Below are 21852 nucleotides of genomic sequence, written 5' to 3' on the forward strand. Positions count from 1 at the left end.
CCAATAGATAATGTGGCGCGAGAATTTTGGGACAAGCGTGTGTGGTGTCATGCACTCCATGAATCTCGAAGAAGGGGATAATGCACACGCCAGAGAAAGGAACTGTGCACACGCCTGCAACTTGTGATATGTAAACGTTGTCGGTTAAATGGTTTTGTTCATGCAACTTGTAAAAAACTATGTGCATCTTTACTTGATGTGCTAAACATTTTAAATTCGAAGGGAATCAAAGTGTTTGAATGAATAAACAAATTATTTTACAAAGGCTGGGATACGACAACATTGAGTTTGTGTGCCGCTTGCCGATCTCCAAATGTATATCGAGGGCTCCGTATGCGTCGTGACAACTGATGATATGGCAACTCTGGTAGAGTTGCTCTTATGATTGAGTATCCAATGGCTTATCTTGTGATTGAGTTGCTCTTATTATTTACATATATTAAGGTAAAAACACAACCATAATTTGGATCCCTGTGCAATCCCCTCCATGAAGAATCCATTCCTGGGAAACGGTTATGTCGCTCCTGCATCCCCTTCATCCTTCATCTTTCAGCTTGGCGATTTTGCTGATGCATCTTGGATCGGGCAGACATGCTTACTTAATATACTACGCACAGTTGTCCTGACGACTGCCATGGCAGCGACCGGCAGCAGGCTGGAGTGCCGGGCCGCGTTGCAGCAGATGGCAAATCTGAATCAGAGAGAAGTTAACTGATTCTTCGATCTAGATTAGGTATGGCTTTATTCAGGAATAATGGCTGAACAGAGAAAGCACTAGATGGTGGCATAAATAAAATTGGTTAGATGTCCCCATATACTTCGGGTCTCGTGCCAAAACGCCACTGCTGTCGTGATGCCTACACCTTGTTTATTTAGACTCTACTTACAGCGAGTCAAATCTGTGCAGTTAGCATAACCAACTCAGTAACTCAGTCGCCGATACGGAGTAGATCACCTGGAATATTTCGCTTTTTATTTAAAGTACCTAGAACTCATTTAGATGAGACATAATTTGGTCTCATTCACTTGAAAAACAAGAACATATACCATCCACGTCAGCACACACACATCTTATAGCATTACATCCAATGGCTATAAAAAATGAATGATACCAAATTATATCTCATCTAGATGAGTTCTCGCAAAACTGCTTTTATTTGGTCCGCGAGATACACGCGATGACCCAGACCGCGCCACAGTTGAATCCTGTGTAGGGCAGTTGCCTCGCTCCGCCTACGCGGCTACAAGTAGCACGCGCCCTAGCTGCTAGCTGACGACGAGCGCAAAGGGAAGTAAACCAGAGTGAGTACTGCCAACACCACGCTCGCTCCGCGACGTACGCGGGCGGCCATGTCGACCACGGAGGCGCTCCTCCCCGCCTCCGGCAGCGGCGGCGGCGAGCGCCTGAGCATCGACGACGCGCTGGCGCTGCACGCGGGGGAGTTCGGGCGGTGGCAGCTGTGGCACTTCCTGCTGGTGACGGCGGCGTGGGCGCTGGAGGCGATGCACACCATGGTGATGATCTTCGCCGACCGCGAGCCGGCCATGTGGTGCCCCGCGGGGGACGGGCGGTGCGGCGACCGCTGCGCCGGCGCCGCGGCCGGGTGGGAGTGGGAGCACGGGAGCGGCTCGTCGACGGTGGCCGAGTGGGGCCTCGTCTGCGGCGAGCGCTACAAGGTCGGCCTCGTCCAGGCCGTCTTCTTCGCCGGCTGCATGATCGGTGAGTACGTCACTCCTCTGCCTGCTCCCATCGGTTAAGCTTTGAATGGTTCCGCCGCTTCGATGGTTCGTCAATGCTATCTTAGCCGTCCTGATGGCGATCCGTGATTGTTCGCTAGCCGCTTACTAGTGCATCACAAGCGTTGTACACCTCTTGTGGTTGTGGACGCTAAGCCATATGCATCTGACTTCATATCTTGTTGGACTCTCTCGGCATATTTTTCTGCTGAACTGCAGCGGAATCTGTCAGCCCGTAACGTAGTATAAGCAGGTAATGTTGAATTTACTGTCACCAGCAGTGTTGCTTTTTTTTAGATTAACAAGTTGGTGTTCACAATTGCTGCAGAATTAACTACTCATAGTCTGCTCAGTGGCTTATACATGAACACCCATTATTAGAGGAAAACCCAGGAAAGTTCCGTAGGTAGCTGACGGTGACTGCGATCAGGTGTACGCCTCAAAAAGACAAAAACTGCTGACGATCGACATCTGCTTCATTAGAGCAACTCTAGCAGATAACCTCTGAATTTACGGTAACAGATAGCAATTCTAGCAAAACAAACACCGAATATATCCCGTAAAATTAATTTACAGTAGCAGATAGCAATTCTAGCAAAACACACACCGGATATATCCCGTAAAATAGCAGGTCCCACAAAAAAATTGCAGGTCACCGCATATTATCACCCACATATCCTATACCTGCAGTTTTCGAGCCAATTTTAAGGTGAACCGTAAAATAGTCCACGCCGGAGCAGGCGGCAAGAACGTCGCCAAAGCGAGCGGAGGAGCTCGGCAGCGGCGCCAGACCGTCCCTGGAGCGTTGCTGGAGCAGCGGCCACTGGAGCCTCGCCGGAGGGTCACCGGAGCAAGCGGAGGAGCGTCGCCGGAGCAAGCAGAGGGATCTTTTTTGGCAGTACAGTTTGCCGGTATCTGTTCTGGCAGATTCAATTTCATACGGCAAAGACAAGTTTATGGTGACCCGTAAACTGATTTTACAGTATCGCGTACAGACGATCTTCTAGAGTTGCTCTTAAGTTAGGCGACATACAAGTGGCTGACATTTGGGTCTATATGTTAGTTCGCCCACATGTTAGCACTGCTTAGTCACCTAAGTTAAGTTAGAGGATCCCAGTCCCTCTATCTACATGGGCCCTGACTCTTCTTCACTAGGATTTCACCTAATTAGGATATTGCTAGACTAAGTTATCAACTGGATTACAACACAAAACCTGGTTCAATCCAACAGTTTTTTTTTATGTTGGCGTTGTTTCATGTAGTTGTTCATTATACTATTTGCTTGTTGCAGGCGCCGGCGTTTTTGGTCATCTGTCAGACTCTTTTATGGGTCGGAAGGGGACCCTACACGTGGTGTGCTTCCTCAATGCCATCTTCGGCCTCCTCACCGCTCTCTCCCCGAATTATTGGGTCTACATGGCATTGCGCCTTCTCACAGGATTTAGCGCTGGAAGCGTTTGCCTTTGTGCCTTCGTCCTCGCCACGGAGCCGATAGGCCCATCCTATCGTGGGGTCACCGGCATGTCGACTTGCTACTTCTTCTCCGGAGGCATCGCAGCCCTTGCCGGCATAGCCGCAATGTGCCAGTCATCCTGGCGGTTGCTCTACGTCGTCACTTCCATGCCATCACTTGTCTTCGCGCTCGCCGTCATGCCGTTCGTATCCGAGTCCCCGCGTTGGTACCTCGTGCGGCGGCGCACCGACGACGCGGGGCGGATTCTACGAAACATTGCATCTAGTAATGGCAGAAGCATCCCGGATGGTGTCACCCTCAAGCTCGATGATGAAGATGACCTAAACAAGAAGGTCGAGGAGTCGTCGTCGACGATCTTGGATGTGTTCCGATCGCGGGCAACGCGGGGCAGGCTCGTGCTCTCGGTGATCATCAGCTTCCTTTGCTCCGCAGTGTACTTTGGGCTGAGCCTCAACGTGGTCAACCTAAAGCTTAACCTTTACATCAGCGTGGTTGCTAACTGTCTCGCTGAGATGCCCGGGTTCCTGCTTACTACAGTGCTCCTCCAACGTTTTGGCCGCAAACCACTCGCTATTGGCTCGATGATTCTCAGCGGCATTTTCTGCACATCTGCCAGTCTTATTGCCGGTGTCGGTGCCTTGAGGTAATTGAACCCTTCTTGATTTTGCATGTGCATGACAGACAGGGTGAGGTTTGCTTTAACCGCACACAATTGCGTGTCGTTGTAGGGTGGTGAGGATGGCATGCGGGATGGTAGGAATCTTTGGAATGGCAGCGACATACAGCCTGTTGGTCGTATACACTGCAGAGTTGTTCCCAACAGCAGTACGTACCGCGGCGATGGGATGTACAGCACAGGCGTCGCAGATGGGCGCCATACTGGCGCCCTTGGTGGTGGTGCTTGGGGAGCAAGTGCCATTCGCGGTGTTCGGCGTGTTTGGCATCATTGGTGGGCTGCTTGTGATCTGCCTCCCAGAGACTATGAACAAGCCCTTGTACGACACCATGTTCGGGCTGGAGAAAGGGGAGAGGGCACCTACAAGTGAAGAAGAAGTTATATCGGGGAACTCCGAAATTTGACTAGTGTTTGTAATTATCGTGACTGAAAGATGTTACCACGGAAATGTTGCACACAAGAGCGATTGGCACATGCTTGAACGAACTGTTATTTGGCGTTGTGCTAATGCATAGCTTACTTTTTAGGAATTCAGTTGATTGTTTCTACATGTAGTATGTTTCTAGTTTTGTGTGTCTGTGTATGCTATTCTTTTGGGTCTTCTTTTATAGTGCTAACAACCTCCTGTACTAGTTAATTTGTTTGTTGGAAAAAAATACTCCCTCCGTCAATTAAAACAACCTCATGTAGTCATGTGTAACGTACCCTCTCGTTTAGGGTTTCTCTCCTCTGGCGGCGACTCCATCACTGTTGTGAGTTTACCGGCCGCCGAACCTAGCCACCGGTGCAGTCTCTCGTGATTGCTGCTGGCCGGGCTATGGAGAGGCAGATCTGATCTGTAACCAAGATGGCGGCGCTGGAAGGATTGTCGTCTTCGGGGGGCTAGAGCGAGAAGAAACTCGAAGAGATGTTGCAGCACTTGGACCTGCAGTGTGACGAAATGGACGATGTGATCGTGGGGGAGAGGAGGAAATGAAGAAATTCGAGGCAGATGCAAGATGGCCAGTGATTGGCAGGTTGAACACGAGTCGTCCCTTTAGTTCATCAGCGATGTTCGAGACATTCAAATCGATCTGGGGGTTGGCTCATGTTCCAAAGTATAGGCAGGCAGGAGACAATCTGTTTGTCTTGCAGATGTTTTGTCTCGGTGTCTGGAAGAAGGTCCTCCATGGAGGCCCCTGGTTGTTCCGAGGTATGGGATTATTCGTGGAGGACTATGATGGAAAAACGGACCCTAATTCGGTGGTGTTCGATGGCCTGTATGTTTGGGCTCAGATTCATGGGATCCCGGATATGTAACGTGATGCGGGTAATAGTGGATCAGCTTGCTCGTCGCATTGGCCGTGTCAAAGAGGTTCAGTTGCCGCCAAGGTTATTCTATGAAGGCGACTATGTAAGGGTTCGGGCACGCGTTCGTGTGGCTAAAGCTCTTACCAGACTCACACCGTTGAATGTCACAGGTGAAGGACGTCGTGTGCTCCCAGTGAAGTATGAAAAAAATCCCTACTTCTAACAGGTATGCGGACTCATGGGCCACAATCGACATATGGAGGACTTTTCATGATTTATCCTTTGTCCTGAAGCCAAACAATAACTATCTAGTAGGTTTGATACTTCAACTTCCCCATCATTACTTGACTTAAAAAGCAACAGGCTGTTATCAGAAAAAAGAAGATGGTTCACAGCCGAAGTTGTAGGAGCCACCTTAATACCATCCAGTGATGACGAAGAACTGGATTTCAGGAGGCACGAAAGGCTCTCTGCTGCAATTAAGAAAATATATGGAGATATTAGATCTCCCTGCCGAATACCTCTGCTTGGCATGAATTGATCAAGTCCCTCTCCATTAAAAAGAACTGGGAAGGAAACTGATTGGACCATACCCATGACAATGTGCACCCATGATGGAGCAAAGCCCAACTTAAACATCATAGCTTCAAGGTAATTCCATTCGAGCTTATCATATGCCTGCATCATATCAAGTTTTACGCACAATAGTTGTTCGCCTTTGCCTTGCTGCGTTTCATAAAGTGAAGACACTCATATGCACTAACGATATTATCCGTGATGAGCCTATCGGGAACGAAGGCCGATTGCTCCTCCGATATGATGTCCGACAAAGTTTGTTTCAACCTATTTGCCACAACTTTGGATGCTATCTTGTATAGTATGTTGCATAAACTGGTAGGTCTAAATTGTGTTAGTAGAGATGAGTTCGTTACCTTTGGGATTAAGACCAACACTGTATCATTGATGCATTATGGATTTTCTTCTCCTCTCACAATACTCAGCACTGCCTTTGTCACATCGGCCCCACATATGTCCTGATGCCTTTGGTAAAAATGTGTTGGGAAGCCGTCTGGACCCGGGGATTCGGTCGGGAACATTTGGAAAAGAGCGGTCTTGACTTCTTCACATGTGTATGAAGCACACAACAGATTGTTCATCTCAGGCGTAACCTTGCTGGGTACGCTGTTAAGCACCGCATTCATATTGCTTACCCCCTCCGACGTATAGAGGTTTTTATAAAATTCATGCACCATATAGGCTCGGCTGGCAAGCCTCCCTAGTATCCAGTGCGGGGTCGATTCCCGCCACTGCAATTTTGTTTGTAGCCTGCGAATTGGGACAGCCCGTTTGCACTTGCCTTTAGCGAAAGCTTGAGCCAAGGCCCAAGCGGGCTAGCCAAGCGAGAATATATATCGGGAGAATCGCACACACTCACGCCCGAGGATCGGTAGTCGGGACAGACGAAGAAAACTAGTCCCACGGCGGACGAAAACATGCCTGGGTCCCACCGCAAAAAAAAAAAGAAACAATCCTCCTTTTAAAATTAGATATAGAAGAAGATTAACAAAATACAGTGTTCGATACTATATTTAAAATCAAAGATTAATGTAATAGTACTTCAAAACAAGACAAAACTTTTCATTCCAATGGAAAAAAGAAAAAAAATCATACCCTAAAAATATAGCATGAATCTTAAATCACCAGTGAATCATGGATCCATGCAAGGGATATACTCCCTCTGTTCCCAAATATAAGTAGATTCCACTAAAAACTACATATGAAGCAAAATGAATGAATCTATACTTTAAAGTGTGACGGTATACATTCATGTGTAGTCCGCATTGAAATCTTAAAAAAGATTTAGGCCTCCTTAGTTAGATTTAGGACCGGAGGGAGTAGAATGTCGTCATTCCTGAGGGGTGCTACTTTGTTTTGGTTTGCTGCGGGTCTTGGCCGGGTCCAGCGACTCTGTTTGATAAACAGAGGTGCCTCGCTACAAGCCTACAAGCAGCACACGATCAAGCTCATTGCCCCAACTAGTACACGCACGCACACACCACGAGCGCCAAAGGCAACTGCATAGCTACCACTCTCGCTCAGCGCGCAACGTACGGGCGGCCATGTCCACCACCGAGGCGCTCCTCGCCGCCTCTGGCAGCGGCGGCGGCGGCAGCAACCGCGTGAGCATCGACGACGCGCTGGCGCTGCACGCGGGGGAGTTCGGGCGGTGGCAGCTGCGGCACTTCGTGCTGGTGACGGCGGCGTGGATGCTGGAGGCGATGCACACCATGGTGATGATCTTCGCGGACCGCGAGCCGGCCATGTGGTGCCCTGCGGGGGACGGGCGGTGCGGCGACCGGTGCGCCGGCGCCGCGGCCGGGTGGGAGTGGGAGCAGGGGAGCGGCTCGTCGACGGTGGCCGAGTGGGGCCTCGTCTGCGGCGAGCGCTACAAGGTCGGCCTCGTCCAGGCCGTCTACTTCGCCGGCTGCATGATGGGTACGTCCAATCATTCCGGCATAGCTTAGACTGTCTCTAGTGGTGGCGCATTCCGGCATAAAAAAAGGAACCGATGCGATTTGCTAATTCTCTTTTCGCTGGTCCCTGTCCTACACAAGACTTTTCCGCTTCAGACAAAGAACTACTACTCATCTAAACGATCATATATTTCTTTAAGGATGGAGTAAATTTTTTCAGTCCATTCTAGAGCATGTACAATTGTATCTTATGCTATACTTCCTTCATTTTAAAACATAAGGTGTATTTTTTTAGTTAGAGATTTTTTTAAAGTTTGATCAAGTTTATACATTTATATCTACATATATAATATTAAACAAATAAATATGGAGTGATGGTACTATTTGGTGTTGTAGCTATTGAAATTTTGCTCTACAAATGGGTCAAACGTAGAGAAGTTTTCCTTTTAACAGAAATTAATGCACCTTATACTTTGAAGGTTGTTGCGTTTCCAAGTTCGGAGACGGGTACCTATGAAAATGAAAAGCATGATTATCACAAAAAAAAAGTGAAGGACATGAGCTCTTATATTTTTCGACAAAGGGTGAATTTATTGACTCAAAGTGAAGTATTAAGAGAATACAAACACAGTGAGCACATCCGGCCTCTGCATAGTTAGGATACACACAACCAACACCAACACACGGACATAAGAATATGCCAACAAATAACAAAGTCATATAAGACCAAAGCTACATGTAGGGCGAGGAAATAAAACTAAAGCGATCAAATCCATAATCGGCGAACTACATCAATGACCATATCCGCACCAACCATCTTATTACACCAAACGAACGACAAGATTCTTCAACAGCAACACCTTCAAAAAGGGAGCGACACTCGTTAGCCGCCATCACCGGATACAACCACTCAAGGCCAGAATCTAAATTTTCACCCTGAAGAACCAGTCCGAGCATATCTGAGCAATGCCTTCAATAACGTAACGACATAAAAACGTCATTATTGCTAGGTATAACCAACTCGGGTCACCTAGAATTTCACCTCAAAGCTCGAGACCGGGTGCGGAGTAGCACCACCATCAAGTCACTCAAGTGTTGTCCCCACCACTTTTCCACGAGCCCAGCAGCTACATGCAATGTGTGACTGCTGCCGCTACACCATCATCCCTCTACGCCAAGCCGATATTCATAGTTTGCATCTCATCATAATGTCAACCACCGGATTTTAAGGGAAAACCCTCATGAAAACCTTTTGGTGGCCACCGTGATCCACATCGAGGCCGCTGCCAGGCAAGATGGCCCAACCGTAAGAGGAGCCCAACAGGTAGCAGCGCATCAGATCTGGGCGTAACACCCACACCAGCGACGGCCGCTGCATCAAGCGCGGAGTTGTACGAGCTGGAAGGATGAAGGCCACGGACGGCTGTCATAGGATCCTGTCGGGATGACCCTATTGCCGGCCTGCCAGCCACCAGCAGCCATGGAAGCACCGCTGAAAGCCGTCTTCGTCGCCGTCGATGAGAACTCAGCGTGTACGTGCTAGGCTCAACCAAGCACATAGGCACCTTGACTAGCGACGCATGAACGTCTGGCCGACTGAAAATCTGGCTTTCACTAGTGACCATGGGATGGATTTAATCTCTTTGGGTCCTCGTGACCTAGGGAAGAATAGCCATAAGAAAGGACCGGTCGTCGCCGTCAGCCGCACTAGCTTTGCCGGCGGCGTCCTCCGGGGACGGCCAGAGGGGAAGGCAGGAGGAGAGGTAGGTTAGGCGGGTGATGGCGCCGCCACGCGTGTCGCCCAGGACGAGCGACACGGGGGCCAGACCTTTTAGAAAAGACTAAAATACATACGACACGATGAAGTATCTTCAGGTTTGTGGGATGAATAATTTCAAAATAAAAATACTCCCTCCCTCCATAAATTAATACAAGAGCATTTAGAACACTAAAGTAGTGATCTAAACGCTCTTATATCAGTTTACAGTGAAAATACTATCTAACAGTGGTATAATTGTTTTGTTTTTTTTTCCTAAGATATGATCTCTTAGCTACAAGAAGGCAATCTTTTTTCTCTTTTCTCTCACTCTTCCAATTTACTTTCTCCGTCTCATAATATAAGAACGTTTTTGACACTATATTAGTGTTGAAAACGTTTCTATATTATGGAATAGAGGAAGTAACACTTATTTTAGGTGACAGTGTTCAGATAGCATCATTGTGTATGTCTTAAGCCTTCTTCCAACAGCTTTTGACTCACATTAGAGATGACGTTAGCCAGAGAGCGGTGTCATACTCTGAAATATCAAAAATTGCCATCAAGTGGCTTATAGGATTTTTAGTAATACAACACTCTCAATTACTCCCTCCGTTTTATAATATAAAAACGTTTTTTACATTAGTGTAATGTCAAAATGCTCTTATATTATGGGCGGAGGGAGTATCTTTCAGCCGTTATTTGGTTTAATTAACGAGAGAAACGTGTCTTCGTCAATCATGTCTTGATCGTAATTGGCAGGTCGCATCACTGGATCGCCTGGACGGATGCATTAATAATTCAACAGGGTAGTTGTAGTTGTATTTTACTGTAGCCCTTGTTTCACTCTCACTGCACTCTTCTCTGTTACTCCCTCTGTAAACTAATATAAGAGCGTCTAGATCACTATTTTAATATTCTAAACGCTCTTATATTAGTTTACGGAGGAAGTACTAAACTGCAGCTAGAGAAGTATGTGTGCAGCAGAAACTATCTTACGGGTACAAATTACTAATTACTATGTTGGAATAGCTTTTTAATGTCATCCAGTACTGTTGTTGGGGCATCTTCAATGACAATCCGCAAATTTTCTTCCGCATTTGTCCGCGAATAGGGGTTTAGTCCGCATGCATCTCAACTATCATCTTTAAATAGCGGATTTCGATGAGTCCATGCGTCTGGGTGCGTCAATGCGCGACGCCAGAGTGGGTTCCTTGGCCGGCGAGCCTGCTTAATGACAGCATACGGACGGACAAAGCATTAAACAGACATGGTAGATATCTGTGTTGCCCGCCTAGTAACTCGTCTTCGGTATTGAACGCTTGCAAATGGCGAAGCAAGTGAGAGGTCGCGTTCGCTCTGGGCCGGCTTCAGAGTGGAGCGCCCGCTCTACAGCGGCATGAATGCGGGCAGGTGACGTCAGGCGGAAATGCATAGGCGAGGGAGGAGAGGATTTGGATGGGCCAGGATGATCAGAAGCGAGATTGAGTGCTGTCCGGACGCCCACAAAACACCCTCACATTTGTCTCCGGTTTGTGAAACAAAGTGCGTCCGGACTATCCTGCGGGTTGATACGAGACCGCCTTGGATTGCACAACATGTTCAAACCGTGCATCCGGACGATTGCGGGCGGGCGTTGAAAATGACCTTGCTTGCTAGTTGGGGTTACAACCACGGTTGTTATCTACTCATAATCTGCTCAGTGGCGTATAATAAGCACATGATTGAAAGTTTCCGAAGAGGGACTAGGATCCGGTGTATCTTATCTCTCCTACCTTAAAACAGACATAAAGTTCTATTCTCGACTGCTCATCCTTCGTCCAACATTCTTTACCTATGTCTCATTTTTTGCTCCTCATCTTTTTTTGATTGTTTTTCTTTTGCATCTATGTTTTTCACACAATCAAATTAAATTTAAAATTACAGGTAAATCACTGGCCTACAAAAATATATATACCTCCCTTGCAATGCACGGGTAATTATAAGTGATCATATCTGCAGGGTTTCCACCATGCGGCTCTGACTTTTCTTCACTTGGATTTGGCATAACTAGGGAATCTCTTCACTAAGTGATACTCCCTCCGTTTGGAATTACTTGTCTCGAAAATGGATGTATCTAGAACTAAAATACATCTAGATACATCCATTTCTGTGACAAGTAATTCCGAACGGAGGGAGTACATTATAATACAACCCAAAACACGGTTTATTAGCTTATCTATTTGTTTTTACAATGTTGCTTCGTGTGACTGATCATACCGTTGGTTTGTTGGTTGCAGGCTCCGGTGTCTTTGGACACATGTCGGATTCTTTTTTAGGTCGGAAAGGGTCCCTTCAGTTAGTATGCTTCCTTAGTGGAGGTTTCGGCCTTCTCACCTCGCTCTCCCCCAACTATTGGGTCTATGTAGCCTTCCGCCTACTCACGGGCTTTAGTGCAGGAAGCATTTGCTTTTGCTCCTTCGTCCTCGCCACAGAACCTATTGGGCCATCCTATCGAGGCGTCGTTGGCACATCCACTTGCTATTTCTTCTCCGGTGGTATTGCAGCCCTTGCCGGCATCGCAGCATTGTTCCAATCCTCTTGGCGCATCCTTTACATTGTCTCCTCGCTGCCCTCCCTCGCATTCATCCTCGTCGTCGTGCCATTTGTCTCTGAGTCCCCGCGTTGGTACCTCGTGCGGTGCCGGACGGATGATGCTATGCGTGTCCTACGAGAGATAGCGTCCACCAATGGCAAGAGCATCCCAGATTGCGTGGGGCTGAGGCTCGACGATGAGGACGACATCATCAAGAAGGTTGTGGAGACTTCATCAGTCTTAGATGTGTTTCGGTCACAGACAATGCGGGCTAGGCTCATGCTCTTAGTTATCATCACCTTTCTTTGCTCGGTGGTGTACTTTGGGTTGACCCTCAACGTGGTCAACCTAAAGATCAACCTTTACATCAGTGTGGTTGTTAACTCTCTTGCCGAGATGCCTGCATACCTGGTCACGGCGGTACTCCTTCAACACTTCGGCCGGAAGCCACTCACCATTGGCTCGATGCTTCTCAGCGGCGTCTTCTGCACAACTGCTAGTCTTATCCCCAACGTCGGTGCCATGAGGTAATTAAACCCTTCGTATTTTATGTAGAAAAAAGTATACTTTTCGTCCCTCAATTCTTCGCTAAATTTATTTTTCGTTCCTTAACTCTAAAACCAGACAGAGTGCACCTCGAACTCTCGAAACCGGTCATTTTTCGTCCCTGCGACTGAGTCAACCTGGTTTTGACCACACGTGAACAGTATACATGACGAACAGTAAATTCAAAAAAATAGCAAAAAAATCAGAAAATTTATGACATCAAAGATACTCAGTTAGCCACGTGTGTGCAAATTTTTGACATGTTTGAAAGTTCGAGGAGCTCGCAGCAAAAAAAGAAAAATTAAATCTACTATGAAGTGAACAGTACATTCAAAAAAAAAGAAAACAAGTCAAAAAAATTGAAATTTTTTGCCATCGAAGATGCTTGGGTGGTCAAGGTGCGTGCAAATTTTCGTGGTAAAATAAGATCCGAGGGTTTGGAAACCACCCGAAGCGGCACGCACACGTACGCTATTTTGTTTTTATTGGCATGACCTTCTCGGTTGTCATTTGACCACGAAAATATGTACGCACCTTGCACACCCGAGCATCTTTGATACCAAAAAATTTCAGATTTTTTTGCTATTTTTTTGATTTTACTGTTCACTTCATAGTAGATTAATTTTTTATTTTTGCTGCGAGCTCCTCGAACTTCCAAACATGATGAAAATTTGCACGCACATGGCACACCTGAGTATCTTCGATGTCATAACATTTCAGATATTTTTTTATGCTTTTTGCTCTATTTTTCGAATTTACTGTTCATCTGGTGTACTGTTCACACGTGGTCAAAACCGGGTTGACTCAGTCGCAGGGATGAAAAATAACCGGTTTCGAGAGTTCGGGGTGCACTCTGTCCGGTTTTAGAGTTGAGGGACGAAAAGTAAACTCAGCGAAGAGTTGAGGGACGAAAAGTATACTTTTCTCTTTTATGTATTTGAGTCACAAGCTGAGTTACAAGGGTTTGCTTTAACCACATGCAATTGCATGCCATTGTAGGGTGGCGAGGATGGCATGTGGGGTGGTCGGGATCTTTGGAATGGCGGGAACATACAACCTATTGCTCGTATATGCGTCAGAGTTGTTCCCTACGGTGGTGCGTACCGTCGCACTGGGGTGCAAGGCACAGGGGTCACAAATGGGGGCCATACTAGCGCCCATAGTGGTGTTACTCGGCGAGCGGGTGCCATTCGTGGTGTTTGGCGTGTTGGCCATCATCGGTGGGCTACTGGTGCTCTGCCTCCCGGAGACTATGAATAAGCCTTTGTATGACACCATGGCTGGTATGGAGAAAGGGGAGAGATCATCAAAAAGGGGAGATGAAGTTGCAACTAGTAATTCCCTAATCTAATCACTTACGCTAAAGCATTGGCGCACTCAAAATATCATTGTTGCCCATAAAACAATGTTGCACAAAAGAGCGAATCGCACAAATTGGATTGTCTACTTGCTTTAGCTTGGGATATGTCTATACATTGTTTCATTTGTTGATAAATCATATATTTTGTAAGTCTAAATTATTTTAGAATCGGTGACCCACACATGTCCATGCATTGATTTTTTCAGTGTTGCAAATATAAGATGAATTGTGGTATATTGTGTTGCAACTAACTGTCGATCCTGCAGCCCAAAACCCATGGGGGTTGCGAAATAATTGTCGCACGAGGTCAGATGATGACATATTTGGCCCATGGTAATGGTGATGTCACACTAACTAGGACGATTTATATTCATATATGTTTATGTATGTGTTTTTTAAAGTGTCTGTGCATTCGACACACAAGGAATCAGACCCCTGGTTTGATGCTTTGGTGTCTCATCGATGCGAACTATTCTTTTAGTTGGAAGCGATGTTCTAGTCAATAGTGAGGCATCAATGGTGATTTCATCAATCTTGAAGCTCCACAGTTTCGACTCGGCTTCAGTACACGATGCGTGAGCATGTGCGTCTACGTTGTAATTGGTATTCCTAAAAGAATTACTTATTTGTTTGTTATCACTTGGAATTTTTGCTTCATAGAGCATTATATATTATACAACTTCATGGGTTTTTCTTTCAAATAGTACACATACTATTTTGAATTTCATTGTCAAGTCTAGGAGGGTTCACGGGGGCATGTCCTCATGGGAGGATGGGAGCTAGTGTTTTTTGGTTTGGCTTTACGGTAATGGTATTGTTTTTCTAAGAACAAAATCTTCCATGAAGGATTTTTTAAGACTACGAAATATTTGGATGGGTTATTTTGGCAAGATTTACAAAAGAGGAAAAGTTGTATGTCTCATTTGCAAATATATATATATATATATATATGCTCTTATTTAAAGGATCATTATATTAGTGGGATACTTTGCAGCTCACCACTCAAAAAACAATGCAATCATGTAGGTTATGCTCGAAGGTGGCAAAGGACATCGAAAGCTTAGTGAGGGTTATGGGTCAGGGAGAGAGGATCCTAAAATTGAAATTGCCCCCCCCCCCCCTCTCCCCTCATTTTTTTCTATTTACCAAATTATAACACATAACTGGTTTGACCTATTGCCTATTGCAATAATAAAATTAAGCTTCAAAAGAAAAGGTTAACTCTAGTATAAAAACATGTGTTATGGCCTTGACCATCGGATTTCTATAATGTATTCCTACGAGTGGTGCGCCCCTATTGAAGGCCTTGTCTTGGTGTCCCGACTGCTACATGGCTTATTACATGTTTGTCAGTAATTGTTTGATTGTAAGTGTTTCATCTCGCTTTAGACAATGGCTAATAGTATAGCCAACTAATTGATATATGGAGTTGTCATATCATGTAGACACATCATTCATGGTTACTCACATACTCTCTCCATTCCAATGAATAAGGCGTGCACACATCTCAAATTCAACTTTGACCATAAATTGGCACTACAACAAAATTGAGATACTGTGACGAAAATCCGCGTGACGTTGGTGGACAACGTCACGAAAATAACTAATATGTGACATTTTCATAGGTGGCATCACTGATTACCGCAAAATCAGTGATGATAGATGTCACCAAATCGCCTTGCCCATAGAGCGCACCTGATTGCCGATTTGTATGACGTTTTGGTAATTTCCATGACCAACCTACTAGAGTCACCAAATATTACAAATGTCTGACGATCGACTTTTTGTTCTGTAATGTCAAGTAGTAGCACCCCCCATAGCTACATTATGGTTTATTGAGCGGCAGGACCCAGACGTCAGTGTTGGTAGTGGGGAGCGATGCAATTATTCTGTTTCATCTAATATAAATATGTATAGTGCCCAGGTAAAAACTTATTGTGCTCTATCTTTTTTTTACGTTGTGTTCTATCTAATATAAATAGGTAGTTGCTGGGCAAAAATGTTCAACCTGACGTTCGTGAGCTGATGTTGTTTTGTTCAGTCTAAAAAAATAAAAAAATAGAAATAGGAGATTGAACGGAAAATGAGAAAACTTAGAAATAGGTTTCGTTCTATCTGAAAAATAAGTTTTTTTGTCCACCCACTCTGAATCGGGCGCTTGTGAGCTGAGGTTTCGTTCTATCTAAAAATAAAAAAAACAAAGGACATAGGAGAGTCGATGGGAAAAGTATGGCACCGGAAGTTCGACCCCAAGGGAGTTGACAATGGGAGTTTTTTTTTTTTGCAGGAATGGGAGTACAATTTATGTTGTGCTATAATATATGTATTATTCCCCCACAAAATAAATACTCCGTATGTATTAATGTTCGGGCGACTATATGCCTATATCAACAGTTGAGTTATTTCTTTATTGAAATGAAAAGTTTAGTAATTTCTAGTTATTTCTATCCGGACCTGTGTGACTCGCTCTGGAAAAAATTAAGGGACGCATTACCTTTTTTGGATTATGAAGAGATGTAGTACGGGAAATAGCGACCTGCGGCTCGTGTGCGCACAAGTCTTTTACACCTCAAAAAGAAAAATTGTGTGCCCACCAAGTAACCATCAGACAAGATGTTCCACATATAAACTATATATAGAAGATAATTATTTTTGGTAAGAAACTAATTGACCGAACAAAGGATTTATCTTTTTTGCCCACAAAAGATAGGATTTATTTTTTGCAATCTAGCAAAAGCATGGAGACGGGAGAAAAAATTCAAGAAAAGAGGGGCAGGTCGTGAAGTCTATGTGGGGCTAGAAATATCAATGACACGTTCTCCTAACACAAATATCTCCTCCCACGATTTCTAGAAAAAAAAGAACTCCCACGATCCCACATCTCTTCTCAAGATACAAAGCCAAATCGCTACCTAGTACTAGTAGATTAGACGCCGCCGCCACCGCGCTGAAATCTCGGCAGCGGCGTCATCCTCGGCTGCGAGCGACATAGTTGGCCACCTCTCCGCATCATCCCTCCTTCACTCCAGCGCCTCAAACTCGCCCCCTTCCTGCAAGTTGCGAAAGCCACCGACAGGGCGTTCATCCACCTTCGAGCTCACAACCAATCTGACCGCCCCGGATTCCATTGCCGCCCGGCCAACGACAGATCGACGCCACCAACGCCCGGCCTGATCTGGGTGCCACGAACACCGCCACCGCCACACCGTCTTCCTCGCCAGTCCAGATCCACTTTTCCCCTATCTCACTCATGGTACAGGTGCCAGTCGCAGCGGAGAACTATGAGGCATCGACGATCCAGCCGCGTCTTGTTTTTTTGTCTCTCCAGGTAACCCCTATTCCAGCCGCCGATCTAACATCATTCCTCTCTACACAGGATGAACAATGCGGCACTCCCTCCATCCGGATCCAACAGCGCATGGTAGCTGCGACTCCATCTTCGTCCTCAACCATGTTGTTCCAAATTTTTCGATTTTTACAATCCACACCGTACATGGTTCTGCATTGTTGCGTGTGTGCCAAAGTGCTAAATAAGCCACAAGTTTGTTCCCTGTGTGATTAGACCCCTCATCAGCCAATCGATCATTGTTTTGCAGGTGGAGTAGCGCTCATGCCAGAATCGAACATAATCTGAAACAGTTGTCATTCTCTGTAGATGCTAACAGGTACCAGTGAGATTGCTCACCTCCCCGGTCTGTCTTCCCACTATACGTAAACCAAAATTGCTCTTGCTCGCAAGTAATGGATCTGCATGGATTTATATATGTGCTGATAGTTGTAATGTGATTTATGTATGTGCTGATAGTTGTAATGGGTCTATAAGTCTGTTAGCTGCACATGCACGATATAACAAGTCACTACTAGCCTTATAATCACATCATGCCTCTTCTTTTGAGTTGTTTACGAGTTTGCTGCAAATTCTAATCCTATGCTAGCTTTTGACAGGATGATATGCAAGTCACCTTTGAAGAAGTCGCGATGGACAAAGAAGGGTTACAACAACTTCAGTTGCCTTCAAGAAATTAGGAGAAGAGACACCAAAAAATGTTCCTTCCTTTGATGAAGACGGAAGCTATACATGTGTTTGGGGACCAAGAAAATACTTATTTGTTAATGTAGTCCTTAGTGCCCATTGATGCTACTTGTTTCATCACGTTTCTATGTAAATCGTGTTATTTTTGCTTATGTAGTATGTGAACTATGATTGCCATGTTTTGTTTTTAATAAAAACTATGATCATGACGTGTGCTATGAAATCATATGAAGAAAAAGTAGTATGTGTGGACAATCGAAAGATGGATTGAATGAGTAGAAAAAAATATTAAAATAATTGGTGGAAAATGGATATGGCCCAATAAAAATTGAGTACTGTATCAAACTATATTGGGCTGCAAATCAGCCATGGCCTAGAAAATGGATATAAAATGTAAACCAAACAAATTATCGGGCTTGGCCCATATAGAAATATGGTGTGTACTGGGCCATGAAGAATCGAGTGACGTCAAACGTCACTGAAGGTCCCTTATTGAGTGACGTTCTGTGCGTGCGCCGTCACTAGGAGTAATCTGTGACAGGGATTCCGTGACGATGCTTGTGACGCATGGAAAATGTCATGCAGGGGTATTTTGTGACGTTAATGGATGTTCCATGACATTTTTAGCTCGTCATAGCAGGCCCGATCTCTTGTAGTGTGGACCAACCAAATGTGGGTTATATGTAATACAAAATATACAGTTGAATTCGTATTGAAAAGAAGTTTTCGATGGTACAATTTTTAAGTCACAAAAATCCATGTTATTGATGTAATTAATTGTAAAAGTTGGATTTTAAAAAGTGTGTTTGTATGTCTTATTCCTTATTCATTGGAATGGAGGGAGTAGTACGGTTGGCTCTTATATTAGTACTTTTTACAACCTTCTCTCTATCTCTTTCCTTATATGTATTACATTTGCATAGGATCACGTGTAAAGGTTGGATCTTACATGAGAGCCACTCCCCTCATTTTTCATCTCTATCTCCTCCACATAAGTAAAAGTGTTATGTAAGAGGGTTATAGGCTCCTTACTATACTTGTTCTATTGATGGTTAGATTCACGATGGTAGCTAACATATGGCATACTCTTGCCTCGATGTCTTTGACAACATTTTAATAAAATATTGGTTGTGTACATCTTGCAGATACAAAAGGTCGGGAGGCTAATCCTTCCATAATATACTTCTATATAAAACACGTGCTCTGGTAAATTTAAATATTTAAGGGTATGGCACATGTGTTAGGTGGCTCTAAGGGGCCATTTGGTTTGTCCCAATGCTTGCTTTGCTAATCATGGCCTCGCTAAATATTTGATGAAATATTTGGCCACCCATGCCTTGCCAAAAAAGATGGCTAAGAATTGAGTTGAGGCTGTTGTAGAGGCACAGGCGAACCAATTATTTGGTATCCATACAAATGAACATCCAAGGCTATTCAACATCCAATTTTCTAACATCTCATTAGAGGGCAATGATCCAAACAGCCCGAAGAATCCACAAGAATTTGCTAGGCTCCATAATAGAAGCAATTTTACAAGGTCTTGGGCATCATAATCTAAATCCCTATCTCATTTAAAAATTGGACCCAATCAAAGTTCTAAGTCCATTCTTGTATCTACATGATGGTGCCATTATATCTATATAAAAAAGTAAGGGCTTCTTTGATTAAGGAATTTCTTCCTTACACTACTACAGAGTGGAATAGCACTAACTGGCCAAATCTTATCATCACTGACGCGGTTTTGGCCCATCTGTGGCTGGGGTTAATGATGACTTCCCCAAGGTAGGTGGGCCACTTGGCCGATCAGTGATGACCTCTAAACACATATTGCTGACAAGTTAGTGATAACATCTCCAATAATTTACATGCAAATGCTCATCACTGACATGTGGTCACTGGCCAGCCAATAATGAGGGGCAGTGCTAGTCGGATATTTAGTAATGCTAGAAATATCTACATATCAAGACGCTTTGGATCATAGGATTGGTGCTACCAAACTACTATAAAATCCCCATACATGACCTACATCATTTCATAGGAATCTAAACATGAGCTTCAACTTCCTTTTTCTTTGGGAAGTCTAATTCACTTACAATGCATCTCCTCAATCATGTGTTTATTTTTTTATGCATCGTCCAAAGGGACTTCTTGCAAACAAACATGTGTGGCCAATTGGCTGGCATGGACCCGCATGGGCTTCATGCATCTCTTGCGGTGAGGGTGTCGTTGGTGGTTGTTTGCGGTGAATCGCAGACGTTAGCTCGTGGTGGAGTGACGACAGCGATGCTTGCACACAAGATTGGTGATGGTCTTCCTCTCAACTGTGTGTGTGGTTGTGTGTTGGTCCATAACATTGGATATGTGGGCGAGTCGCAGCAGTTTTCGACTATTTTTTCTACAAATTGCTAATTCTCTTGTGCTTTCTGTGTGCTTTAAGCTCCTACAATTCAAACAGGTCAGATCATAGTACAAATAGAGATCTAGGCCTATTTAGCCATTTTTATTCCTAACTAGGCGTTATGGGGGGGCCGGGGGGGGGGGGGGGGAAATGTACCTATATTACTATCTGGTATGGGCTCAAAACTACCTTCTGAACCATTGCCCACCACTACCACTCAAAAAACAAAAACATTTCCCAGCGTGATAGCGGCCCATGTTCATCGGTCACTGTCAAAGAGAAAGCGTGGTTTCCCTCCTGAAAAGAAATAGATAAGGGCTTCCGCCGTGGGAGCTATTTCTCGCCTTCAGCGAAATCTAGGAGATGTCTCGCTGAAGGGGTCTACAGTAATGGGCAGGCCCCAAACGCGCACAGTAAGTAGAGTAAAAGGAGGAGAAAAGGACGCGCGGCCAAGATTCAAACCGTGGCATCCTTGCTGCGGGAACACGCGACTAGCCACTCGGCTTGGCTCGGGTATGTGATGTACTAGTAGGGCGGCCTTACTTAAGTCGAAACAATTCGGTTTTTCCACTGTTTCTTCTCCGTTTTTTTCTTTTTTTCACTGGTTTTTCTCTATTTCTATTTTATTTCTTTTTTATTTCTGTTTTTGTTATTTTTCTTTATTTCTGTGTTCCTTATTTCGTTTTCTTCTCCGATTTTTTTCATTCTTTTCTTTTTTTCTTCTCCTTTTTGTTTCAATTGTTTGTCTTTCCTTTGTTTCTTTTTGTTTTTTCATTCTTATATACATGATCAATATTTTTTCAAATACTTGTTCAATATTTCTTAAATACTTGATCAACATTTTCCAAAAACTTGTTCAACATTTCTTAAAATACTTGTTCAACATTTTTCAAATACTTTTTCATTTTTTCAAACACTTGTTCAACATTTTTTATATACATAATCAATATTTTTTGAAATACTTGTTCAACAGTTTTCAAATACTTGTTCAACATCTTTAAAATACTTGTTCAACATTTCTTAAAATACTTGTTCAACATTTTTCAACTACTTTTTCATTTCTTCAAACACTTGTTCAATATTTTTTTATATACATTATCAATATTTTTTTGAAATACTTGTTCAACATTTTTCAAATACTTTTTCATTTCTTCAAACACTTGTTCAACATTTTAAAGTATAAAAATGTAAAGATAAAGCAAAAACAGAAAATACAAAATACAAAAAAAAAACTATGGCTTCCTGGCCGCATGGGCCGGCCCACCTTACTTACACCCTTCAGTGAGTTAGACTCGCTGAAGGCGAGTAATAGGGACGCCCGCGCTGTGGAGGATAAAAAGGCTTCACTAGCGATGCGATTCAGACCAATGGGCATCAGCCAAGCCGTTCTCCCTCTTGCTGCGGGGATGATCGCCACTCTATAAGGCATTGTACAATGCTACTCCATCCGTTCGAAATTACTTGTCACAGAAATGGACATATGTAGATTTATTTTAGTTCTAAATACAATAAGTTTCAAAATAAGTAATTCCG

At 44.4% G+C, this 21852-nt stretch overlaps 2 protein-coding genes across 2 annotated transcripts; both read left to right on the forward strand.

Annotated features, from left to right (window-relative positions):
- Nucleotides 1-1118: 1118 nt before the first annotated feature.
- LOC125539832 (organic cation/carnitine transporter 4-like) lies at nucleotides 1119-4481 on the forward strand. The gene is made up of 3 exons (XM_048703347.1): nucleotides 1119-1720; nucleotides 3029-3854; nucleotides 3940-4481. Exons 1-3 carry the CDS (start codon nucleotides 1351-1353, stop codon nucleotides 4289-4291), a joined length of 1548 nt encoding a protein of 515 aa, XP_048559304.1. The 5' UTR covers nucleotides 1119-1350; the 3' UTR covers nucleotides 4292-4481.
- A 2593-nt stretch (nucleotides 4482-7074) lies between these two features.
- On the forward strand, nucleotides 7075-13974 carry LOC125539833 (organic cation/carnitine transporter 4-like). Its single transcript, XM_048703348.1, has 3 exons — nucleotides 7075-7673; nucleotides 11687-12509; nucleotides 13528-13974. The coding sequence occupies exons 1-3, from the start codon at nucleotides 7298-7300 to the stop codon at nucleotides 13877-13879; spliced, it is 1551 nt and encodes a 516-aa protein (XP_048559305.1). The 5' UTR covers nucleotides 7075-7297; the 3' UTR covers nucleotides 13880-13974.
- Nucleotides 13975-21852: the final 7878 nt, after the last annotated feature.

The sequence above is a fragment of the Triticum urartu genome, chromosome 2 (assembly GCF_003073215.2).
Source record: "Triticum urartu cultivar G1812 chromosome 2, Tu2.1, whole genome shotgun sequence".
Taxonomy (NCBI): Eukaryota; Viridiplantae; Streptophyta; class Magnoliopsida; order Poales; family Poaceae; genus Triticum; species Triticum urartu.